Below are 19,182 nucleotides of genomic sequence, written 5' to 3'. Positions count from 1 at the left end.
CTTAAAAACACACTTTTAAACTAAATCTAATGTGTATGTGGAGGAACCAGTTCCGTTCCCAGGAGGATAGCCTCCTTGGAAAATATGCAAATGAGGCAGTGGCACAAGCCTACTAACACACTGCACTGCACACTGCCGAGATTCCAGCTTCTTTTTGGGAAATTTATTTCCAAAAGTGGAATAATTTTAAGGGAACCTAAGCTAAGTGGCCTGCTATGCCTCACTGGCCAAAGAGGAAACAATTTAACCCCTCATTAGTTCTCATTGAGGCCAGAAGGGGGCAACAGATCTCTTGACCTGCATGTGACAACGACTCTGGAGTTACTTGTCAGAAAATAAAGTCTGTCTTAGAATTCAAACGAAGGTCTACTCATGCCTGGTCATAGATAGTTTTACCTTTATAGAAAAGAAAATAAGTACAGTAATACTACATGTGTTTCTACAGGATTCCTGTAAAGGTCTTATTGTAAATTCAGACCATTATTTTTACCACAGGATACAAGTGTATTAGTTATAGATTACCATAAAAGATTAATACAGGATTGTTATACTGAGGTGAATTTATATACATATCAGTACAAAAGTATTATAAAACACAATTGAAATCTTAACATGTCATCTTACAGTAGGGATGGGCAATATAGCAAAAATATATTATCATGATACTTTTCAATGTTTCACATACTACAACGTACTAAACCGAGTTAACAGAACTAATTATGTGCTCTTTATAATGAAACATGTCAGCCAGTATTCCTTAAGTACTGATATCTACAGTATGCAAAGGCGTATTGTGATCAAATCGATCACAATAAAGATAAACGTCCTCATATTAACCACTGGCCTTTTATATTAGTGGCCTGGTACAGGTCTTTTTTTGTGAGGGTCAGCAATGTCACCTGAAGCTTGATGTGTGTTGAGTGCAAGTTTCATACTTTCATTTCGTGAAAGTAAGTAAATAAATGCATGTTTAAAACTAATAATAAAAGTGTAGTTTATCCCTTAAAATAATAGAACTGTGTTACGAGCTCGACTAAAAAATGCCAACTCTTTAGGTATTTTATTTAAAAATATACAAATCTACTTGGGTGCTGAGATCAAAGAGCAAAGATTTGCTCACAAAGTTTATTTTTTTCCAGCTTCCAGCTGAGAATAAACCGCCATTGGCGTGAACACGTCCTGCTCATTCTCAGGTAAAGATGACGCCACCAAATCTCAGGTTGTTCCCAGCTACACTTCCAAACCAAACTCCAACCGACGAGGAAGTCCCGCCCATACTGAGAGCTGATTGGGTACGGGTCACTTTTTGTGGGAGGTCTCCGGCTCCCATTGGTTGAGATCTCTGTCAGTCTGGCAGGTTGGGAGAATACGGTTAAACGCATCAGGTGAAAATCGCAGTTTCTGGTTTGAGGAGAAAAGTGAAAAGTCTCGTCATAGATTTTTGCAGCCTAAACGAACTTGTTATTTGTATCTTTTGGTGGAATAGTCTGCTGTACAAGCTCGGGCAAACTTGTTCGACCAAAGAGCGACGATGAAGAGCCTGAAGTACCGCCTGAAAAAGCACGAAGTTACTATAACAGTGAGTTAAAGTTGGCTTTGTGAATGTTTCACTCCTCAGACTGTCGTATGCTGTAGTGTTATGTGCTGTGGGATGATGTGCTTGGTTGCTGTGTAGAAATTTGCGGTTTCTGGTCAGTAACCACCGCGGTTTCTGTTTTGTACATGGTTTCCACGGTCTTCACAATTTGGGCACACGAGGCTCTCATCTAGTGAATTCTCTAGAGTGTTCATGTCAAAACATGAAGCAGCTGAAGTAGCTAAACAGGACAATTGAGTTGAAGTTCGCGGTCAGCTTGAACATTTCTCTAGCAAGAAAGACGCCTCGATATGACGTCCTCCCCTTGTGTTATCAACTTTGCCAACTTGGGAATCAGTGGAAAGTTACAATTCATCAGGTTTTGCATCCATAGCAGTTAAATAGCCTTTATACTTTTTGTCTAAGTTCATTAAATTGGTGTCTGGATTTTTCTTCCTTAAGTTTTCTCATGGAGACTTGGCTCAAAGGAGTGGGCTAGTTCTGTATCTCATGCTGAGGTGATTATAGCTACTACTTACATTTGCTTAGTTACATGTCCTGAAGTAAAGTGTCTAGGGATTTATCTTTTTCTTAGGTTCAAATAATAGTACTTGCAGTTGCACTTAAGTATATTTGTGAGGAAAGGAATATGCTTTTTTGCCTAGTTACACTTTAATCGTTCATATTAAGTTCTTTGCTCTTTTTGGTGGGTTATTTGCACACTGTTCTGTGGGTGACAGCACTCAGAATGATTTGCAGTTGCTTAGAGGTGGGCGATAGAGCAAAATGTTATCATGATTCTTCAGTTTTTTACGGTACACAATGTCATGATATATATATATATATATATATTTTTCTGACATCTGATAAGTTATTACAGACGAAATAAGCCCTTAAAAATACTATGAAAAATGATATTCATTTATTTGTATGCAACATTTTATACACTGCTACCCTAAATCCAATTAAACAGGACTAATCATACTGTCTTTGTACAAGCATGCAGTTGGTAAGTGTTTTTTTAAATACTGTTGATATCCACGATATATTCCGAAAAAGTGTAATGTGATATATTGTGAGGTAATTTATCATGATAACAATAAATATTGTCATATTGCCCAGCTCTACTGTTGCTTCCGCTTCTCGTTTTTACTCCCAGAAAGATAAGAATAGCGTGTAGAAAACTTAAGTTCTTATGCTGATAGATGCTGAATAAATGTATTAGTTCTATAGGCGACTCAGTACTTGAGTAGTTTGTGGGCCAGATGTTTTTGTGGTAGCTGCTTTGAGTTAGCCTGTTTAACTGAAAAACTGCACAACTTTTACTGGAGTGTTGTTTAGGCTGCTTCACCCACCCCTGGTCTTAAGGTATCTGCCTTTGCATTGATGAGACCTTTCCTTGCTTACACTTTATCGCATAAGATGAAAAACTGATCTGTATCGCACATAAATAATTATTTATATAACAAACATTAAATCTTGATTTCTTGATAAGCATTTCCTATGAACTGACATGTTTCAATTTACTTTAGGACTTTGCTTAATCTCTATGTGGAGAAACCGGTCATTCCACTCTCAAGCCGATAGTCTACTTGGATAATATGCAAATAGTACGCTGGCACAAGATAGTTGCTGAGATTCAGACACAGCTTGCGCTTGCAGATGCCTGCTCCTTGCACCCTTCTACAATTTACATGTGAAAGAAACTCTGCTCTGATCTTTGTGCTGGACCCAGAAGACCAGCTACTGAAGGGCCTTTTGTATGGGTTTGGTTTTGAATGGGGGGAACAAAGCTCTCCTAAGGCATTTGAATTTCTTGCTGTAGTGTGCAGAGTCTAATGCTGTTCTGTCTTCATCTTATTCTGCTTTCTTGTCAAGCTTCTCAGTAGCCAATCCAAAATAAATGGTGTGTTTCTAATTTTTAGAACCTGTAGTCATTTTCAGCTGAAAGCTAATATGTGGTGTTTTACCACAATGTTTTCTTCCGGCCTTGTTCTTTTGTTTCCATACCCTAGAAAGTGAAAAGTCTGTCCTATTTCGATCTTTTTAAAGCACATGATGTTCAGGATGTATTAAGCAGCTTAATGCAGATAGACATGAGTGACAGTATTACATTGAAAGCACATAAGCAAGGTCATTTCCCATATTGGGGACAACTGAGATGAACAGCAAGCAAATTTGAAGGAATTGTTGGTCGTTCTTTTTTTCATGTTTGCTGAGGTTTGCAGCACTACCATTGACTCTAGCTTACATACACCCACTGCAAGGCCTAATGCCTTCAGGTTATAGGCAAACTTGATTTGTTTAATGTATAAGACATGTTTAATTAGCAGAGAACCTCCCAGACATTCAGAAGATGAAATTCCATGGAAAATATTCTATTTTGTATTAAATCAACTGTGCTGAATTTCTGAATTTCTCAATCCAAGCATTCCACCTGACATCAAAAGAGTATATACCTGCGATATTAATCTTTGTACAGGATGATAGTCACATCATATTTACATGATGAAAATGCTTACGTGCTTTGCATGATGACTCAACATAGCCTCTCTAAAAACAAAGCCATTTCTAAGAAATAAAACTCCAGCTGTGTTAAATAACCAAATTTTCCCTCCATGAGGAAATGGGAACAAACATTTCTAATTATTTCTTCATCTTCATAAAGTAAATCGCTGTCATAATGTAATTTGGGCAGTGATGGCATGTTCTTGCATATGTATGCATCCAGTCACTGCCTCAATATTGGTAAACAGCTTAAGAAAAGCCAGATGCAAGGAAGATGCCAAAACTGTAGCTAAGCAACATCTGCTTCATGGTATACATACAGCGATAATTAAGATCCCCTAGTTGGACTACAGCTGGCCTGAAAGGAGATTCTTACTTAGTAGTTTTATAATTTAGCCTTTTTTTTATTTTAATACATATCAAGAATATATGCAGCAAGAGAGAGTGGGCATTATTTGGCCATTCATCTAACAACTTGATCCATGCTAAGGGCCTTATAAATAATGAGTTTGACTCCCTGTAGTCATGGATCCAGCTTCGGTCAGCACTGTACATATATTATCACAGAGGATTGGCTACAGAGTAAACAGCTTTATCCATGCTGCTCTGAGAGGTACACACAGGAAAGAAAAGGAAATTGTTGCTGAAGAAGCATAGAGACCATGCAGACTAAGAAAATCAAATATTAGGATTAACTACCTTTTTCCCCTCATAAGAAGTGTCAGAACAGAACAGAAATTGTGACTGGTATACATTTTAAGCAGTAGAGCTAATGCTCAAAAATTTATTTTCTGTTGATTTTCTTTTTTTTTTCAGCTCCCTAAATGAAACATTTTTGTATTCTAACATGTCAAGCTAAATGTTAGGTTTGGGTACATTTTGTTTTGGTGTTCAAATTTGCTTTATTTATACAGTCCCTTTTGCAGTTTTAAGAAGTGAATAGGTAGCGAGTGTCTTATGGTGGTGTTTTATCAGCTTTTATCTTACTGAGTGTGTTTACATGCACTTAATAATCCAAATCTTAATAGAATTTCTGCAGTTATCTGATTTTTCAAATGGTCATGTAAAAGGCATACTCCTATTTCTAAAAATTAGGTTAAGGAATCTGATAAAGAGAGCTGGATTTTAGCTCAGTCATCAGATTTCTCAGTGCATGTAAACTCTTACTTGGATTTCTTTCGGATTTCTCAGACTGCGCAGGTGCGAAAACAGACTGGAGTACTGGCAATAAGCAAGCAAGCAAGCTCATTGTCCATTTTATCAGTTCCACTTACTATATAGGTGCACTTTGTAGTTCTACAATTACAGACTGTAGTCCGTCTGTTTCTCTGCATACTTTGTTAGCCCCCTTTTACCCTGTTCTTCAGTGGTCAGTACCCCCATGGACCCTCAGAGAGCAGGTTCTATTTGGGTGGTGGGTCATTCTCAGTTAGGGCGTGTTGCGCTGGTCTGAGTGGATCAGACACAGCAGTGCTGCTGGAGTTTTAAAACACGTCAATGTCACTGCTGGACTGAGAATAGCTCACCAACCAAAAATATCCAGCCAACAGCGTCCTGTGGGCAGCGTCCTGTGACCACTGATGAAGGACTAGAGGATGACCAACACAGACTGTGCAGCAGCAGATGAGCTATCATCTCTGACTTTACATCTACAAGGTGGACTGAAAAGTTATTTTCATTCATTGTTTTTCAGTTCATTGTTTATGCCTCAAGCGAGAAAAAGTGGATATTCTGGTCTACTTGGCTAAAAGAACAGGCCTGGAGCTTTATTTCATGAAAATAATCCCAATTTATATTGGTCAGAAAAATCACTTAGTTTCCACACATCAGCACATCCCATTTCCACACAGTGTAGAATCAACTGTGTGACACAGAAATGACTACGGAAATGTAACAGATGTTTGGTTACGTCTTTTAACTGCTGCAGTTAACTGACAGTATGTTATTGAGTGTTTTTTTATGAATCCTACATTTCCTAGCAGGGCTCCACGCTGTGCCACAGCCAGACTAGAATGCGCAGCTATTATTGAGAGCCCTATCATTTAACAGTGCACAAAGGGAGATGAGCACACACCCACAACCTTTCAGCACGCAGGTTCTTCATGCTCTGTGTCCTCAGTTACTCCCCAAACGTGGGCAGAATTTCACCATGCTTCACTGAGAGCTGACTCAGCTTGCAGCGAGCGTAGAGTGAAATATGGAATTATGACAACATCTGAACCTTCTCCAAGCCTTGTAAATTCTCGGTAACATGCATAATGTTTCAGCATTCCATTGTGACATGAGGAGGAGCAGATTTGAGAAGAGTTTTGAGTTCAAGCAGATCTCCTCCACAGGCTAATGAGCAGTACACATATTTCACTTAATATTTGACAGGCATGCCTCAGCCAGATTAGTGGCTGCTCAGTAAAGTTTCGTCAAGTGTATTTCAGAGAGACCTTTAAGTGTGCCTGAGGCTTTCATTAATGAATGCTCTATGCGTAGGGAGGCCTAGTGTTTGTCACTCTTGCAGCTGGAGAAAGCTAGTAATGAGTATATTCATTTATTTATTTATTCAGAGCATACTGTTCAGCAGCTGGACTGAATGTAATTTGCTGTGACTGCTCTGTCTGTGTATCTCCAGCCTTTTTCTATGCCTTTGAAACTCTTACACAGGGATGGTTTCCTGGGCCTAGGCTTAACTCAGCCATGGACCAAAGGATTTAACTGATTTATATCAATATAGAATCTTCTAACTGAGAATTGCCATCAACAGTGATCTTCATTCTGATGTAGTTTTTAATCTGTCTGGGAAACCACCTCTTAGTCATTGCGTAGTGCTTGAAGGGCAGATAGTGGGCAGCAGTGGTTTGTGAACTAATGAAAGAGGATTGCTGAGATTGAATTACTGAGGCTCACAAGATCATGTTTGCGTTGGAAGTTGCCAAATTAAGGCAATGCTGTCATTGTTAAGAAAGCAGTGCCACAATACCTTTTGGATTAAAAAAAGACTCTTGTTCTATATGGAATAAAGGTAAGTTCACTCTTAGAGGTTCCTAAATGCTTCTTGGTCTGGATATACAATTCTAGGGGAAAAAACCCTTAATTGATTGGAACCTTTACGTTATATGGAGGTTCTTTAAATTTTAAAAATCTTCTTTACAATTCCATATCTCATTTACAAAAATAGAAGAACCATAATAGAACTGTCTAGGCCTGTGCCAGTAACAGAATCCTCAACTTCGAATAACCATGGTAAATGATTAAAACATGTTTGTTTGTTTGTTTGTTTGTTTCCTTTGCATTACTTTTTATCTGTCAAAAATTAAGCTTCAACTCCTATGCGATCATGTGAATTGAAACTTCATTTTTGCTAAATAAAAGAACATACACTGATCAGGCATAACATTATGACCACCTCCTTGTTTCTACACTCATTGTCCATTTTATCAGCTCCACTTACTATATAGGTGCACTTTGTAGGTCTACAATTACAGACTGTAGTCCATCTGTTTCTCTGCGTACTTTGTTAGCCCCCTTTTACCCTGTTCTTCAGTGGTCAGGACCCCTATGGACCCTCAGAGAGCAGGTACTATTTGGATGGTGGTCATAATGTTATGTCTGCTCGGTGTATAATAGCACAGTACAGTAACAGTTGTGGTTGTAGTATGTCCTCTTTAATTTGACCACAAAAGTGTAATCAATATAGTAATACAGAACAGAATTGCAAATGTCACATGAAGTTTACCATCCAAGTGCCATCAGTGTTTTTCCAGAAGCCCCAAAGCCTTTTTATCTGATGTAACGTTGTGGTCTGATGATGTCCTGAAATGTACACTGCACCTCATCATTGTGACTTTTGTGCAGGCATGGTGTCTACCTGCATCGCCTAGCGCTTTCAACCAGTGCATCTGATCTATGCTAAATCCAGGAAACGTGGTGTTTATGTAGGATGTTGCAGCATACTACATGTTTAAAAGTTTTGTTAATGTGTGGGAATGCTAGTGTTATGCTTGGTTTTCATGAGATAAATTGGTAAATTAATCTCTACAGTCACTGGGCACAGGCCTAGACCTATTCATTGAAAGGTTTTTCAGGGAACCAAGTGATGTTATTCTATGCCGTTGTTCCATTCTGGCTCCTTTATTTTAAAGGGTGTTTATGAAGAATGAGAGTATGTTTTATTGTCTTAAAATAAGCTATGTAGTATTTATGTAGTAGGAGATATTATCTCTTCATGTGATATTTACTCCATCCTCCTTACCTCTGATGAACAGAGAGACACACACTCCACCCAAATCTTGAAAACAGTTTGTGCTCAGTAGTTTGTTGGAGCCTGAAGTTGTTTACTGAAAATAGAGACACATTATTGTGCTGCACTGTTTTCAACTGCATGGTATTTGTCAGAGAACATGGAATAGGGCTTAATGGACCAAACATTTTATCTTTTCACTCTTTGAGTTTGCTGTTATTAGTAATGTTCCGAAGCCGGGGAATGTTTACTGTGTGTTGGCCTGCATGTTAATGACCAGCAATATCTATAAGCATTGTGTAACTGTCTTAAACTCCTTTACGCAGAGGGGAGCACTGATAAATGAGTTTATTCTTATGGGAAAAGGCAGTTTACCCTTTTTTCTGTTGTTTGGATAGCTTCAAACATATTCAAACAGTTTACTCCCTTATATTTGAGTGATTTATGTGAGCTGATCTGAAAACCATGCTCCAGGACCAACTTCTTTCAGCAAAACTCTCATAATGGATGAACATGATCTCAATTAGGGATGGGTGATATAACAGTACCCTTTCATCACAAGAAATTATGTCATGATATGCTTTTCTGAATGTATCTTTGACATTTACAGTAATTCTAGAAAATCAAAAAAGTAAACTGTGATCAGTTACGTGTTTCATTAAAAAAGCCTAACTAAAGAGAGTCACAGCTACAGAGAGCTTGTTAACAGAAAGCACTGGTGTCATGATTAAAACTGCACAGTAATGAGTAGCTGATTGGACATAAGCCAATTATGGTATTATGTTATTTTTGTTCCATCTGTTTCTTATGTAGTTAATTACACTGAATTTGAAAAAAGTCATTAATAGGACCACAAAAAATTGTCATTGAGTTGTCCTCATTTGTCACTGCTGATTTTAGGGTGCATTGTGACTGTTTTCCAAAACCGACAAGTTATTGAACAAAAATGTTTTACATATGTATGTATATGTTTTTTGCTGTCTTATTACCTCTGCTGTTTGGGCTAGGAAATCTTAAACTGTATAACATTATTTTGGGTATAAAAATAGAATTGATACAGAGGTGGGGCAATATGACAATATTTTAGCGTTGTCCTGATAAATTATGTCACAATATGCTTTTCTGAGCGATCATGGATATCAGCAGTACTAAAAGAACACTGGCTAACAACATGTTTCATCACAAAGTGAACATAAATAGGTCTGTTTAATTAGATTTAGTGCAATTTATTTTTATATTTGGCACTAGATCTATTATGTGTTTTCCAGCTTATTTCATTTTTTTGAGATTTAATATCATGATGTACATCATGTATTGTGAAAATGTCTTGAAGTATTGTAATATAATATTTTCACCATATTGCCCACCTGTACACAGAGGTTCAATCCCCTGTTCAGAGGGGAGTCAAAGTCTGCTGTAGTATACCAATAAGAGTCAGTGGGCTAGAGCATGTCAAACTGGAGACCTTCTGGGCCAAAGTGCAGTGGAGATTAGCACTTACCCTCATCTAACACTCTGAAATCAGTTTATAAAAGCCTTACTAATTAGCTGATGAGCTGAATCAGGTGTGTTTTAAATAGGCAGTGTGCTGAAGTCTGCAGTGTTTTGGACTGCAAGGACTGGAGTCTGACACGTGGGCTAGGCTTCACATTGCTTTGTTATACATTATATTACATTACATTCACATTAATTTCACCTGTAACTTTATCTAGATAGAAGCGTGTGTTAAAGATGTAAATAGTTTTTGTGAGTGTTTCTTTTCTACACAGTTCTGTTTTGCTTCAGTAACAAAGATTAAAATATGATAAAGTGTAAACTTCATTAGATAGAATTCTTCTTTTACAGGAAAAGCTTGGTCCCATGTGGCCCTTCTCACCCCTGCCTATGTGCAGCTTATAGTTCATAAACAATGCCCTTATTCCGTTACGTGGTAACTCATGTAGAAAACACTGTGTATGTGTGTTCTCGGCTGATTCCAGGAAGGGTATGTCGTTGGAGTGGACAGGCCAGTGTGCATGTCCGTCTGTGTTTATGTGGCTATGTGTGCCTCTCTGAAAGCCTGTCAGTGAACAGTGAGGCCCCAGAGCGCTGGGAAGCTGCTAATGTGGATTGAAGGTTATCCTAGCTTGAGCAAAGGCCTGGGGATTACAGGCAATGGGAATGTGTTGTAGATGGAAGCCCCTCATCCCCGCCCCCCCATGCCTCCAGGGCTGGCCTCACAAGGCTGGAACTCGGAACTTCGTCATAAGAATGCTTCCGAGCTTATTTATTCCACAGAGCGCTTAAACTCCCTCAAATCTTCTGACTCAGCTGACTTCTGAAACTTTATTGACTTTGGTCCGGCTGCGTTTTCGTGCGTAGAATAACTTCTAGCTTTGATATTGAGGTTGTAGGGCTAGAGAGAGTGAGCAAAAGGAAGAATGCTTTGATGTTTTTTTTCTCTAATAGATCAGTGAAAAACGCTAATATGGAGATAGATGAGTTCTTCAAGTAATTAGAAGGTTGTGAAGCTTGTGCTTTCTGGTAACCTTAAATCAAAGAAACCTTTACCAAAATGCACTTACTTTAGATCTTTCAGAACTGTTTGAAATGGCTGCATGTTATAGATATAACGTGCAGTGAAGATGTTGGTTGTTGCAGCGACCATATAAGAGCCTTTGTTATTATATATATATTAGAGCTGGGCGAAATGGCCAAAAACGTTATCACGATAAACAAAATTCATATCGTTCGATATCGATACATATCGCGATAAATGTCAAATCATTATTTCTTTCACGTTTGAAGGCTGATTTTGCTCCTGGGTGGTTAATTGTGGTTTTAAACTATCACTTATGGTCCGATCATGACAAACACTCGGCAAACATTGGAACATTTCACTAATCTGTCATGGAAGGGTTGGAGAAAGTTTCTGAGCTGTTTTTATCATCTGGAAAAGCACAGCTGCAATTTTTGTAACAGTCATAATTTAAGAAAGAAAACAGATTATTTTTAGCTGTCTCGTGACAAGCGCTCGGCTACCCCGTTACAAATGCTAAACAAGTGGCCAACAACAGTTCTCAACAACGTCAGCTTGGTTCGGTAGGTCACTGCTGTCACTTCTACCACATCCATGTCAGAGCAGATCACAGTATTCAGACAGCAGCTAGCGAAGACTGGGATTTCTCTATGCTATCGTAGTAGTTTAAGGGGTGAACCGCAAAATATCTGACGTTCGCTGTGTAAAAAGATTATCTGCAGTGTGAATCTCTCACACCAGTCACATAGTCCTCCTTTTAGGTATGTTTAAACTGAAAGCGGTGCTTTTGTGTCTTGTTTGATCTACCGTATCATCAATTCACCGTGTTGTGCCGGAGCGCCGCTTCAATTAGCCAGCAGCTAAAAACAGCTAGCCTGGAAAGATGGCGCTCTCCCACTTCCCAATGCCTCACAGCTTCCTCAGTTTACTTTCGTTTAAATCAGGGCTGTAATTTACATGAACCCACTTCTTTCTTTTACTTTCGTTGCTCGAGAATGCACTAATACTAAAATATGACGGTTTGGCGCTGTAACATGGCGCTGCAGACGTGATTTAACACTGCTAAAGTTGTTAGGAGGCACGGAAAGAGGTGAGTTCACCGCAGGGCAGTACAGTTACGTCATTAACCTGTCACTCAGATTTGGTCACAGGAGAACAGATCGCCGGTCGCTCCATTCAAACAGGGAACGTATAACTCCACGTTTCAGGTGTTGCTAAAGTATATTTGGCGACCCTTTTTTACTCGTGGCCCCCTCCCTCTCTAATCAAGTCGAGAAACTCGGAAGTGCGCCCTCTCCTGGCGACAGCAGAGTAGTGTCGCTTTCCTTGCAGTAGAAAACGCCACCAGGGCTTTCGCTAAAACGTGGAAATGTGAGAACGGTGTATTATATCGAAAATTTATCGAACCTGTCTTATCGCTCTATCAAAGAAAAGTTATATCGTGATAATTATCGTTAACGTTCTATCGCCCAGCCCTAATATATATATATATATATATATATGTGTATGTGTGTGTGTGTGTGTGTGTGTGTGTATGTATATATGTGTGTGTGTGTGTGTGTGTATATATAATGTGTGTCTGTGTGTGTAAAATATATAATGTGTGTAATATGCTGTCCGAAGAAAAACACGCATCTCCATTTTTTTCCAATTTTTTTTCCATATGCTCCAAAATTGCTACAAAGTAGAATCTCTTACAGTGACACTTTTGGAGATACTAGTTTTTCTTTGGACATATACATTTCTGCATAAGTAAACCTAAAATTACCATTTTCAGTATATATTGGTAAGGACAAGATTTTCTTTTTTTTTGGATTTTAACCCAATTTTCTCCCTAATTTAGTTGTTTCCAATTCCACCCACTAGTTAGGACTCCCCCAATCACACGATACTATCAACGCTAGGAGGGTGAAGGCTAACACAGGCTTTCTCTGCGAAAGTTTTTCGAACTGCCGCTCACGCAACGTCATTGGACAGCTGAACGCGCTCGGAGGAAAGCTCCAACCACCAGATCTGTTACGTCAGCTAACAGACGCCTGCGCTGACTAGCATCGCGTTAGGTGATGGGGGGAGAGGGAGGGCCATCCTACCCACCCAGAGAGAGCGAGGCCAATTGTGCTCTCTTGGACTCCCGGCTACGGATGGCTGTAGCATCACCATAGATCAAACTTGCGATCTCCTGATGAGGGCCAACGCTTAGACGGTTGCGCCACTCGGGATTCTGATTTTTTTGTCCAGTGTCTATAACCTCTTGTTTTAGCAAATTGTAACATTACAAAATCACTATTCAGGGTTATGCAAAGTGCTAAATAAAAATAACGAAAATTAGGAATGCACCGATTAGGGAATTGTGTACTAATATCTGACTTTTTTCTGTGCATCCGTCAAGGCTGTTAGCAATACATAAAAATGTATAAAATATATAAATTGGAGCTACATCTCCCTGGTTAGCATTATGGAGAAGTGTAATATTTATTTCCACAGAGTTAAAACAGGTGGGGGGAAAAACGAATAAAAAATAAATAAATAAAAAATAAAATTTTGCATAGTAACTCAGCATATCTAACCTAGAGCCCAACTGATATAGGATTTTTAAGACTGATACAGATTTCGATGTTTGAGGGTTTATCTGAAATATCATCATATATTTTTTTTTCTTCAGAAATACATAAGTTTTTTTTTCCTAACATTTGTTATGTGTAGTTATTTGACAGTCCTCACCAACACAGCAAGACATAATGCAGTGTAAAAATAAACTTGCAATTTTGGGAAGCTGTAATGTTACGAACACAAGTAAACATCCATTGTGTCATTGTTTTAAAAATTTAAGGACTAACCCGATTACATGCGGGAACATCTGAATGTGTTACTCATAACTACTAGAACTACTTTCTGAGACTGTGAATATCGTCTCTCAGCATATCAGTGTGCTCTGCCCTCTAACAAAATGGTTTCATTACAATACATACACTACATGTTTAAAAGAGAGGCTACATAACTTTGGCTACAGACACGCGATTCACAGATATGTGTTAACCGTTGGTTCATTTAGGCAACAGGCTGAAGTTTGCTTCTTATTTACTAGCTTCTTGTTCGAATTTTCCCGTTCCACCGTAAATGGAGCAGCAGTTACATTCTGGCTCCATCTGGAAAGCGTCGGTTCCGTCAGAGGCAGCCACGCAGTGCATGATGGGTCTGGTGTATCGAGTCTGGGGGATGTGGCGCATCAAAAAGTTGGAGGGAGCTGAACTTTATGTGAATCATTCCGGCTAATGCAATGCATGTACTCAATCAGGAGGCAGGCGTGATTCGTGTCTGCAGCTCAGGGTATAAAATGTTGGTTCCGCTTTTCAAACATTCCCACGCAACAAGGAATATTAGTGGCAAAAGATCATATATTTAAACACCGTTTACCTCCTAAATTTTAAATTCGAGCAGACAGACTTTTAGTTAGATGATAATAAACTGAAATGTCTGATGTTGACCGCAAGTGGTAATCAACGACCTTAATTGGAATTTTGGAAAATACTGTAAATAATGTATACTATGTTGACTTTTTGAGTATTTAAAAAATGGAAGCGTTACTTACATAAATATAGACATAGCAGGACTATATTCCAATTGGATATCGCAGGGAACTCCCTCATAACACCCACATGCGGCCAAAGGGGAGGATGCGTTAACATCCGTCATCGCTCTGTAGCAGTGTAAATGCAGCCTGAGGCTACTGCTGTAACTGCTGCACTGTTTAACACAAGTGACGAGCTGGGGAGAAAAGATAGGACTGTTATTTGTTTACTCTCTAGACCTGCCGCACTATTTCTTAAATAAATCTACAGTCAAGTTTGTTAACAGCTCAGCCTGCACCACTCAGCTACCGTAACGTTAAATGTAGGCTAACTGTGATATTTGCCTGACAGTACCAGCTTTCACGTTACTGCAGCAAAAGTAGGCATGGCTCGCATGATGATTGTCAGTTTTTAGGCGAATTTAGGCGAATGTTAGATGAAAAGTGATAGCAATATTTTATGATTGTTTCCGTAATTTATTTCACGTGACAATTATCATCATCTTTCAAAGGGTAAAGTTACCCCACGGAAACCCCAGTACCAATTTATCTGGAACTAGCTTACATCGGCTGATAATGTTAGCACGCCAGTCTGTTGGTTGGGCTGTATGTTCTGTTCTTGTGGAGTTCTCCAAAGACATCATCAAAGATCAGTTTGAAATACTGATCAAATCTAAACATCTATCTGATAGCAATCTCTTGTTTAATTTTTATGCATTTATTTTTTAAAACAATTGTCTGCTGAAAGCCATATGACTCTAGATCATGGTACATCGCTTATGAAAATAATTAACTATCTGCAGCAGAACTGCAACCATATTTTGTGCATTGTAATGTTGTATCAAAAGCCATCATTTCCCTGAAGAATGTTTTTGTATGGACTGGAATAAACATGGATAGTTCTTTATAAGGCCTTATGGTGATGCAGGTTTGTTGTGTCCCAAGCCAATACTGCCTGACACGGTTTACGAAGTACTTGAAGAGTGTAGACATCAGTGTGAAGTACTGTTGCAGGCCAGTATTTAATAAGGAGAGCAGTGTTTGATTTTTTGCTCAGAGAGGCACGACCCTTAACTCTGCTTACAGTTAGAGGTCAGTGATATGGCAAAAATTTAATATTGCAATACTTGAAGAAACTTTTACAGTATACAGTATTGTCACAATATTGATTTTTTTTTTCCCCAGACATCTGATTAGTTGGAACAAAGACAAAAACACCCAGTAGTGCTACATTTAAAAGAAATACTATAAAATATAAAAAACTAAACATAATGATTTTTATTCAGTATTTTGAGTGCTGTGTTGCACTAAATCTGGTTAAATGGAACAAATTTTGCTCTCTTTGTAATGAAACAGGTAGTTGGTCAATGTTCTTCAAGTAATGACAATATACACAATATGTTTAGAAAAGCATATTGGACAGTATTGTGACACAAATTATCACAGTAACGATAAATATTGTTATATTGCCCAGCCCTGGATACATATAGTCTAATGTTATTACATCACACTGGCCCTGTGTGCTTGTGGTATAATTTGATCCATTCTGTCATCGCAGCCCTTTGCGTTTATCGTGACAGCAGTATTCATTGTGCTGCCCTGCTGTTTGCCTAAGAACTTAAAGCATTTGCCAAGTTATTATGATGCCAGCCTCAGATGAGGAAGTGATTTCATTAAAGCACTTCTATGGCTTTCATCTCCTGAGGAAAACATCTTCTGTGCTGAGCTGTTAGACTGCATCACAGTAAATGAGTTGGTACACTTCACTGCAGTTAAGAAATTGGAAAGTGAATGAAGACATCCTTCTTAATCATTGATGCTGACTGAAGACGTTTGAGGCTTCGGTATTGCGACACATGAAGTACAGTAGCCCAGATGTGCTACAAAATGGGCATTTAAAAATGGGGTGTAAATAAGCAGCTTTTGTATGTCAATGATAATCTTATCATGTTGATACTCTAAATATTGATGTTGAATTTCTTTGATTTTCCATTTATCATATAGTGCTCATCAGCCATTGTGTCATTTAAATTACACCAGGCTATGAAGCCTGTAGGTACTGTCGACAAAGACTTTTCATCTCTCGTCCAGTGCACACAACTTTACACATACAGCCAACGCACAACACTTCAGTGTTGAAGGTTGAGATGATGTCTTGACGTGTCTGTGTGCATAAATATATTGTCGCTCCATTTTTCTCTCTCTCTCTCTCTCTTTCTTTCTTTCTTTCTCTCTCTCTCTTTCTCTCTCTTTCTCTCTCTTTCTTTCTTTCTTTCTTTCTTTCTCTCTCTCTTTCTTTCTTTTTCTCTCTCTCTCTCTCTCTCCCTCTCTCTCTCTCCCTCCCTCTCTCTCTCTCTCTCTCTCTCTCTCTCTCTCTCTCTCTCTCTCTCTCTCCTTAAAGTACCAGCTGTCCTCTAGATTGTGTAAAAAATTCATGATAAATGGCTTAACAGAAGTTACTTCGAGTAACTTTTCATTCCATTAACTTACATTAAGCGTTAAGAATGTTGTTTTTTTTTTTTTTCTCCTGTAAAGTTACCATTTTGTAATATAACATTTTGTTCCGACAGCGACTACATGCTCTTCTATTGTTATATTCCTATAATCTAATGCTGGAGCCATGAAGTAATCGTCCTCTTCATCATAATTTTTATCTACTGCTGACCTCCAAGGCACTGTGGTAATGGCTTAGTCCAAGCACCCTGAAGCTGCCTGTGATGAATGTGTGATTTAAAGACCTCAAGCACTTGTTTTAAGTGTAATCCTCAGTGCACAGTCTGGACCAGAAAGTTGTTTCCTAAGAAAACCTAAGCAGCTGTCAAACCAATACTGGCTTCAGAACTACAGAGGGTGGATTTGCTTAGGCTAAAGGAAAAATACTCGAAAAAGAAACAAGGAGTCATTAAAGCTACTCTTTTCTGCTTCAAAAGGGTGTCTTTTGAAGGGGTTTTATTAAAACAGCAGCTTAAAAAATCTTGTTTACCTCATAATTGTTTTTTTAATGAATGTGTTTTTACGAGCAGTCAAGGCAGTCTTAATGGATGTGTTTAGAGTCAAAAATCATGTTTAAATTGCATTTGAATAGAACTGTGAAGCACAAAGAAACACCAACGCATTCACCCCTTTCATCTTTATTAGGACCTGTGTCCTGATGGAGGAACCTTACTGAAATGCCCAATGTGATAGATTTTAATGTTCGGCTCTAATGACATTTAAAGGCTTTCAAAACTGCCAGGAGAGCCATTATTGTTCCCCCATTGTTATATATGCTCTTTTTAAATTACAACAACCATTAGGGGGTGCAGTATTTAGCGGGTCTGAAGTCTGTGCTGTCATTATAAAACGGATGATTCAGTGTCTGAGCTGAGCCATGTTGCATTGTAAAATACCTGATATATGCACACTTATGGCCCCACACGTAAGATAAATTTTGGATTAATATGTCAAGTGAGTTAAATCTATTGTGCTGTTCTTGAAATAATCTTTGATGGTTTTGTTGCTTTGCAGCTATAGCCTGCTGCTATATTATATAATTAATTAGATGACTCAATAATATCTAATTTTATAGCTTGACAGATTTTTTTCTTTGTCTGCCTAACAACACTTCTTAACCGTGGTAAAATTGCTGTGACGCACAGCCTGATGTGGCCTGTTGTGTTATTTTAGCCTAAACTTTGTTTGCAGTTGGCAGCCTTTCATTGTGTACTGTTAGGTCTTAACTAAGTGATTGAGGATGTGGACTTCTTCTGAATAATTGGGTGCATTTTTCATCACCAGTTATAAATAACTGTTAAACTCTTCAAGTTCATTGTTGATTGATTCTTTCTCTCACATAAAGTTATCTAGGGGTTAGATGCGGGCAAGCAGAGAGGAATGCTGTGATATGCTGTCCAGATGTTTCGCTGTTCTAGTAGAGCCTGTGGGTTCATCTCCTCCTCCTCCTCCTCCTCCTCCCCCTCCCCTACAGAGCCCAGTGTACCTCCCTCCTGTCCACTCCCTTCTCTCCTCTGTCACGAAAACCTGATCTGTGCATTGCTCTGTCCTTTACTCCCTCCTCCCTCAGGGCTGGCCTGCGAGGACAAAGCATCTGCTCATGCTGCACCTCACAGGCCAGCTCATCTTACACTGCTAATGCAGCCAATGAACACTTCTCTCATCTGGAAGGAAAAAGGGTCAGATGTATTGTGTCTGTGAGCTGAGTGTAAAATGAGAAGCATGGCTATTATTAAATCTAATGACTGAGAGTTAGTGGTGTATGATATATTGCCAACAGATATTGTTAGAGCCAGTTAAAACTGATAACTCCCTGCCTCGTTTGTGCTTGTGCATGCACTGGTATTTGTGGAGTCACTAGTGAAAGGGGTTTGTGTTCTTTTAAAAGATTTTTTTTTCTTTATTTTTCTTTATTTTTTTTTTTTCTTCCCCCTTCACTGAATAAACACTGTCTGGATGAACAGCATTGTGGATAACATAACAGCCCCATGAGTCCTTGGGCAAGACTCCCGGTGTTGCACTCGCCTAATCTCATGAATGTGTAAATATGAGCAACAATCCATCTTCAGAATTTTATGTAGGGATGTAAGATCGCAACATATCATTACTAGCATGCTAGCGTGAGACTAACATATTAGCAAGATTGGGAAACTGTAAACTTTGGTTTACTAAACTTTTGGTTTTCAAATGTTGATCTTTTATAATGTTGCATGCTATAATAAACTGATTATGAAATCATTAACATATTAATGTAATTTACATTTATAGACATTACTTATTTTTCCTGT

At 38.6% G+C, this 19,182-nt stretch overlaps 1 protein-coding gene across 2 annotated transcripts in view; it reads left to right on the top strand.

Annotated features, from left to right (window-relative positions):
- Window positions 1-1,359: 1,359 nt before the first annotated feature.
- uacab (uveal autoantigen with coiled-coil domains and ankyrin repeats b) overlaps window positions 1,360-19,182 on the top strand; it is a 74,576-nt gene continuing 56,753 nt past the window's right edge. For both annotated transcript variants that reach the window (XM_036584242.1, XM_036584240.1), the window contains exon 1: window positions 1,360-1,579. In XM_036584242.1, coding sequence (XP_036440135.1) covers window positions 1,532-1,579 — 48 coding nt within the window. In that variant the 5' untranslated portion in view covers window positions 1,360-1,531. The remainder of the gene's footprint in view (window positions 1,580-19,182) is intronic.

Source organism: Colossoma macropomum, unplaced genomic scaffold, assembly GCF_904425465.1.
Source record: "Colossoma macropomum unplaced genomic scaffold, Colossoma_macropomum, whole genome shotgun sequence".
Taxonomy (NCBI): Eukaryota; Metazoa; Chordata; class Actinopteri; order Characiformes; family Serrasalmidae; genus Colossoma; species Colossoma macropomum.
The sequence above is the reverse complement of the archived record's forward strand: the minus strand, read 5'-3'. Positions and strand labels throughout refer to the sequence as shown.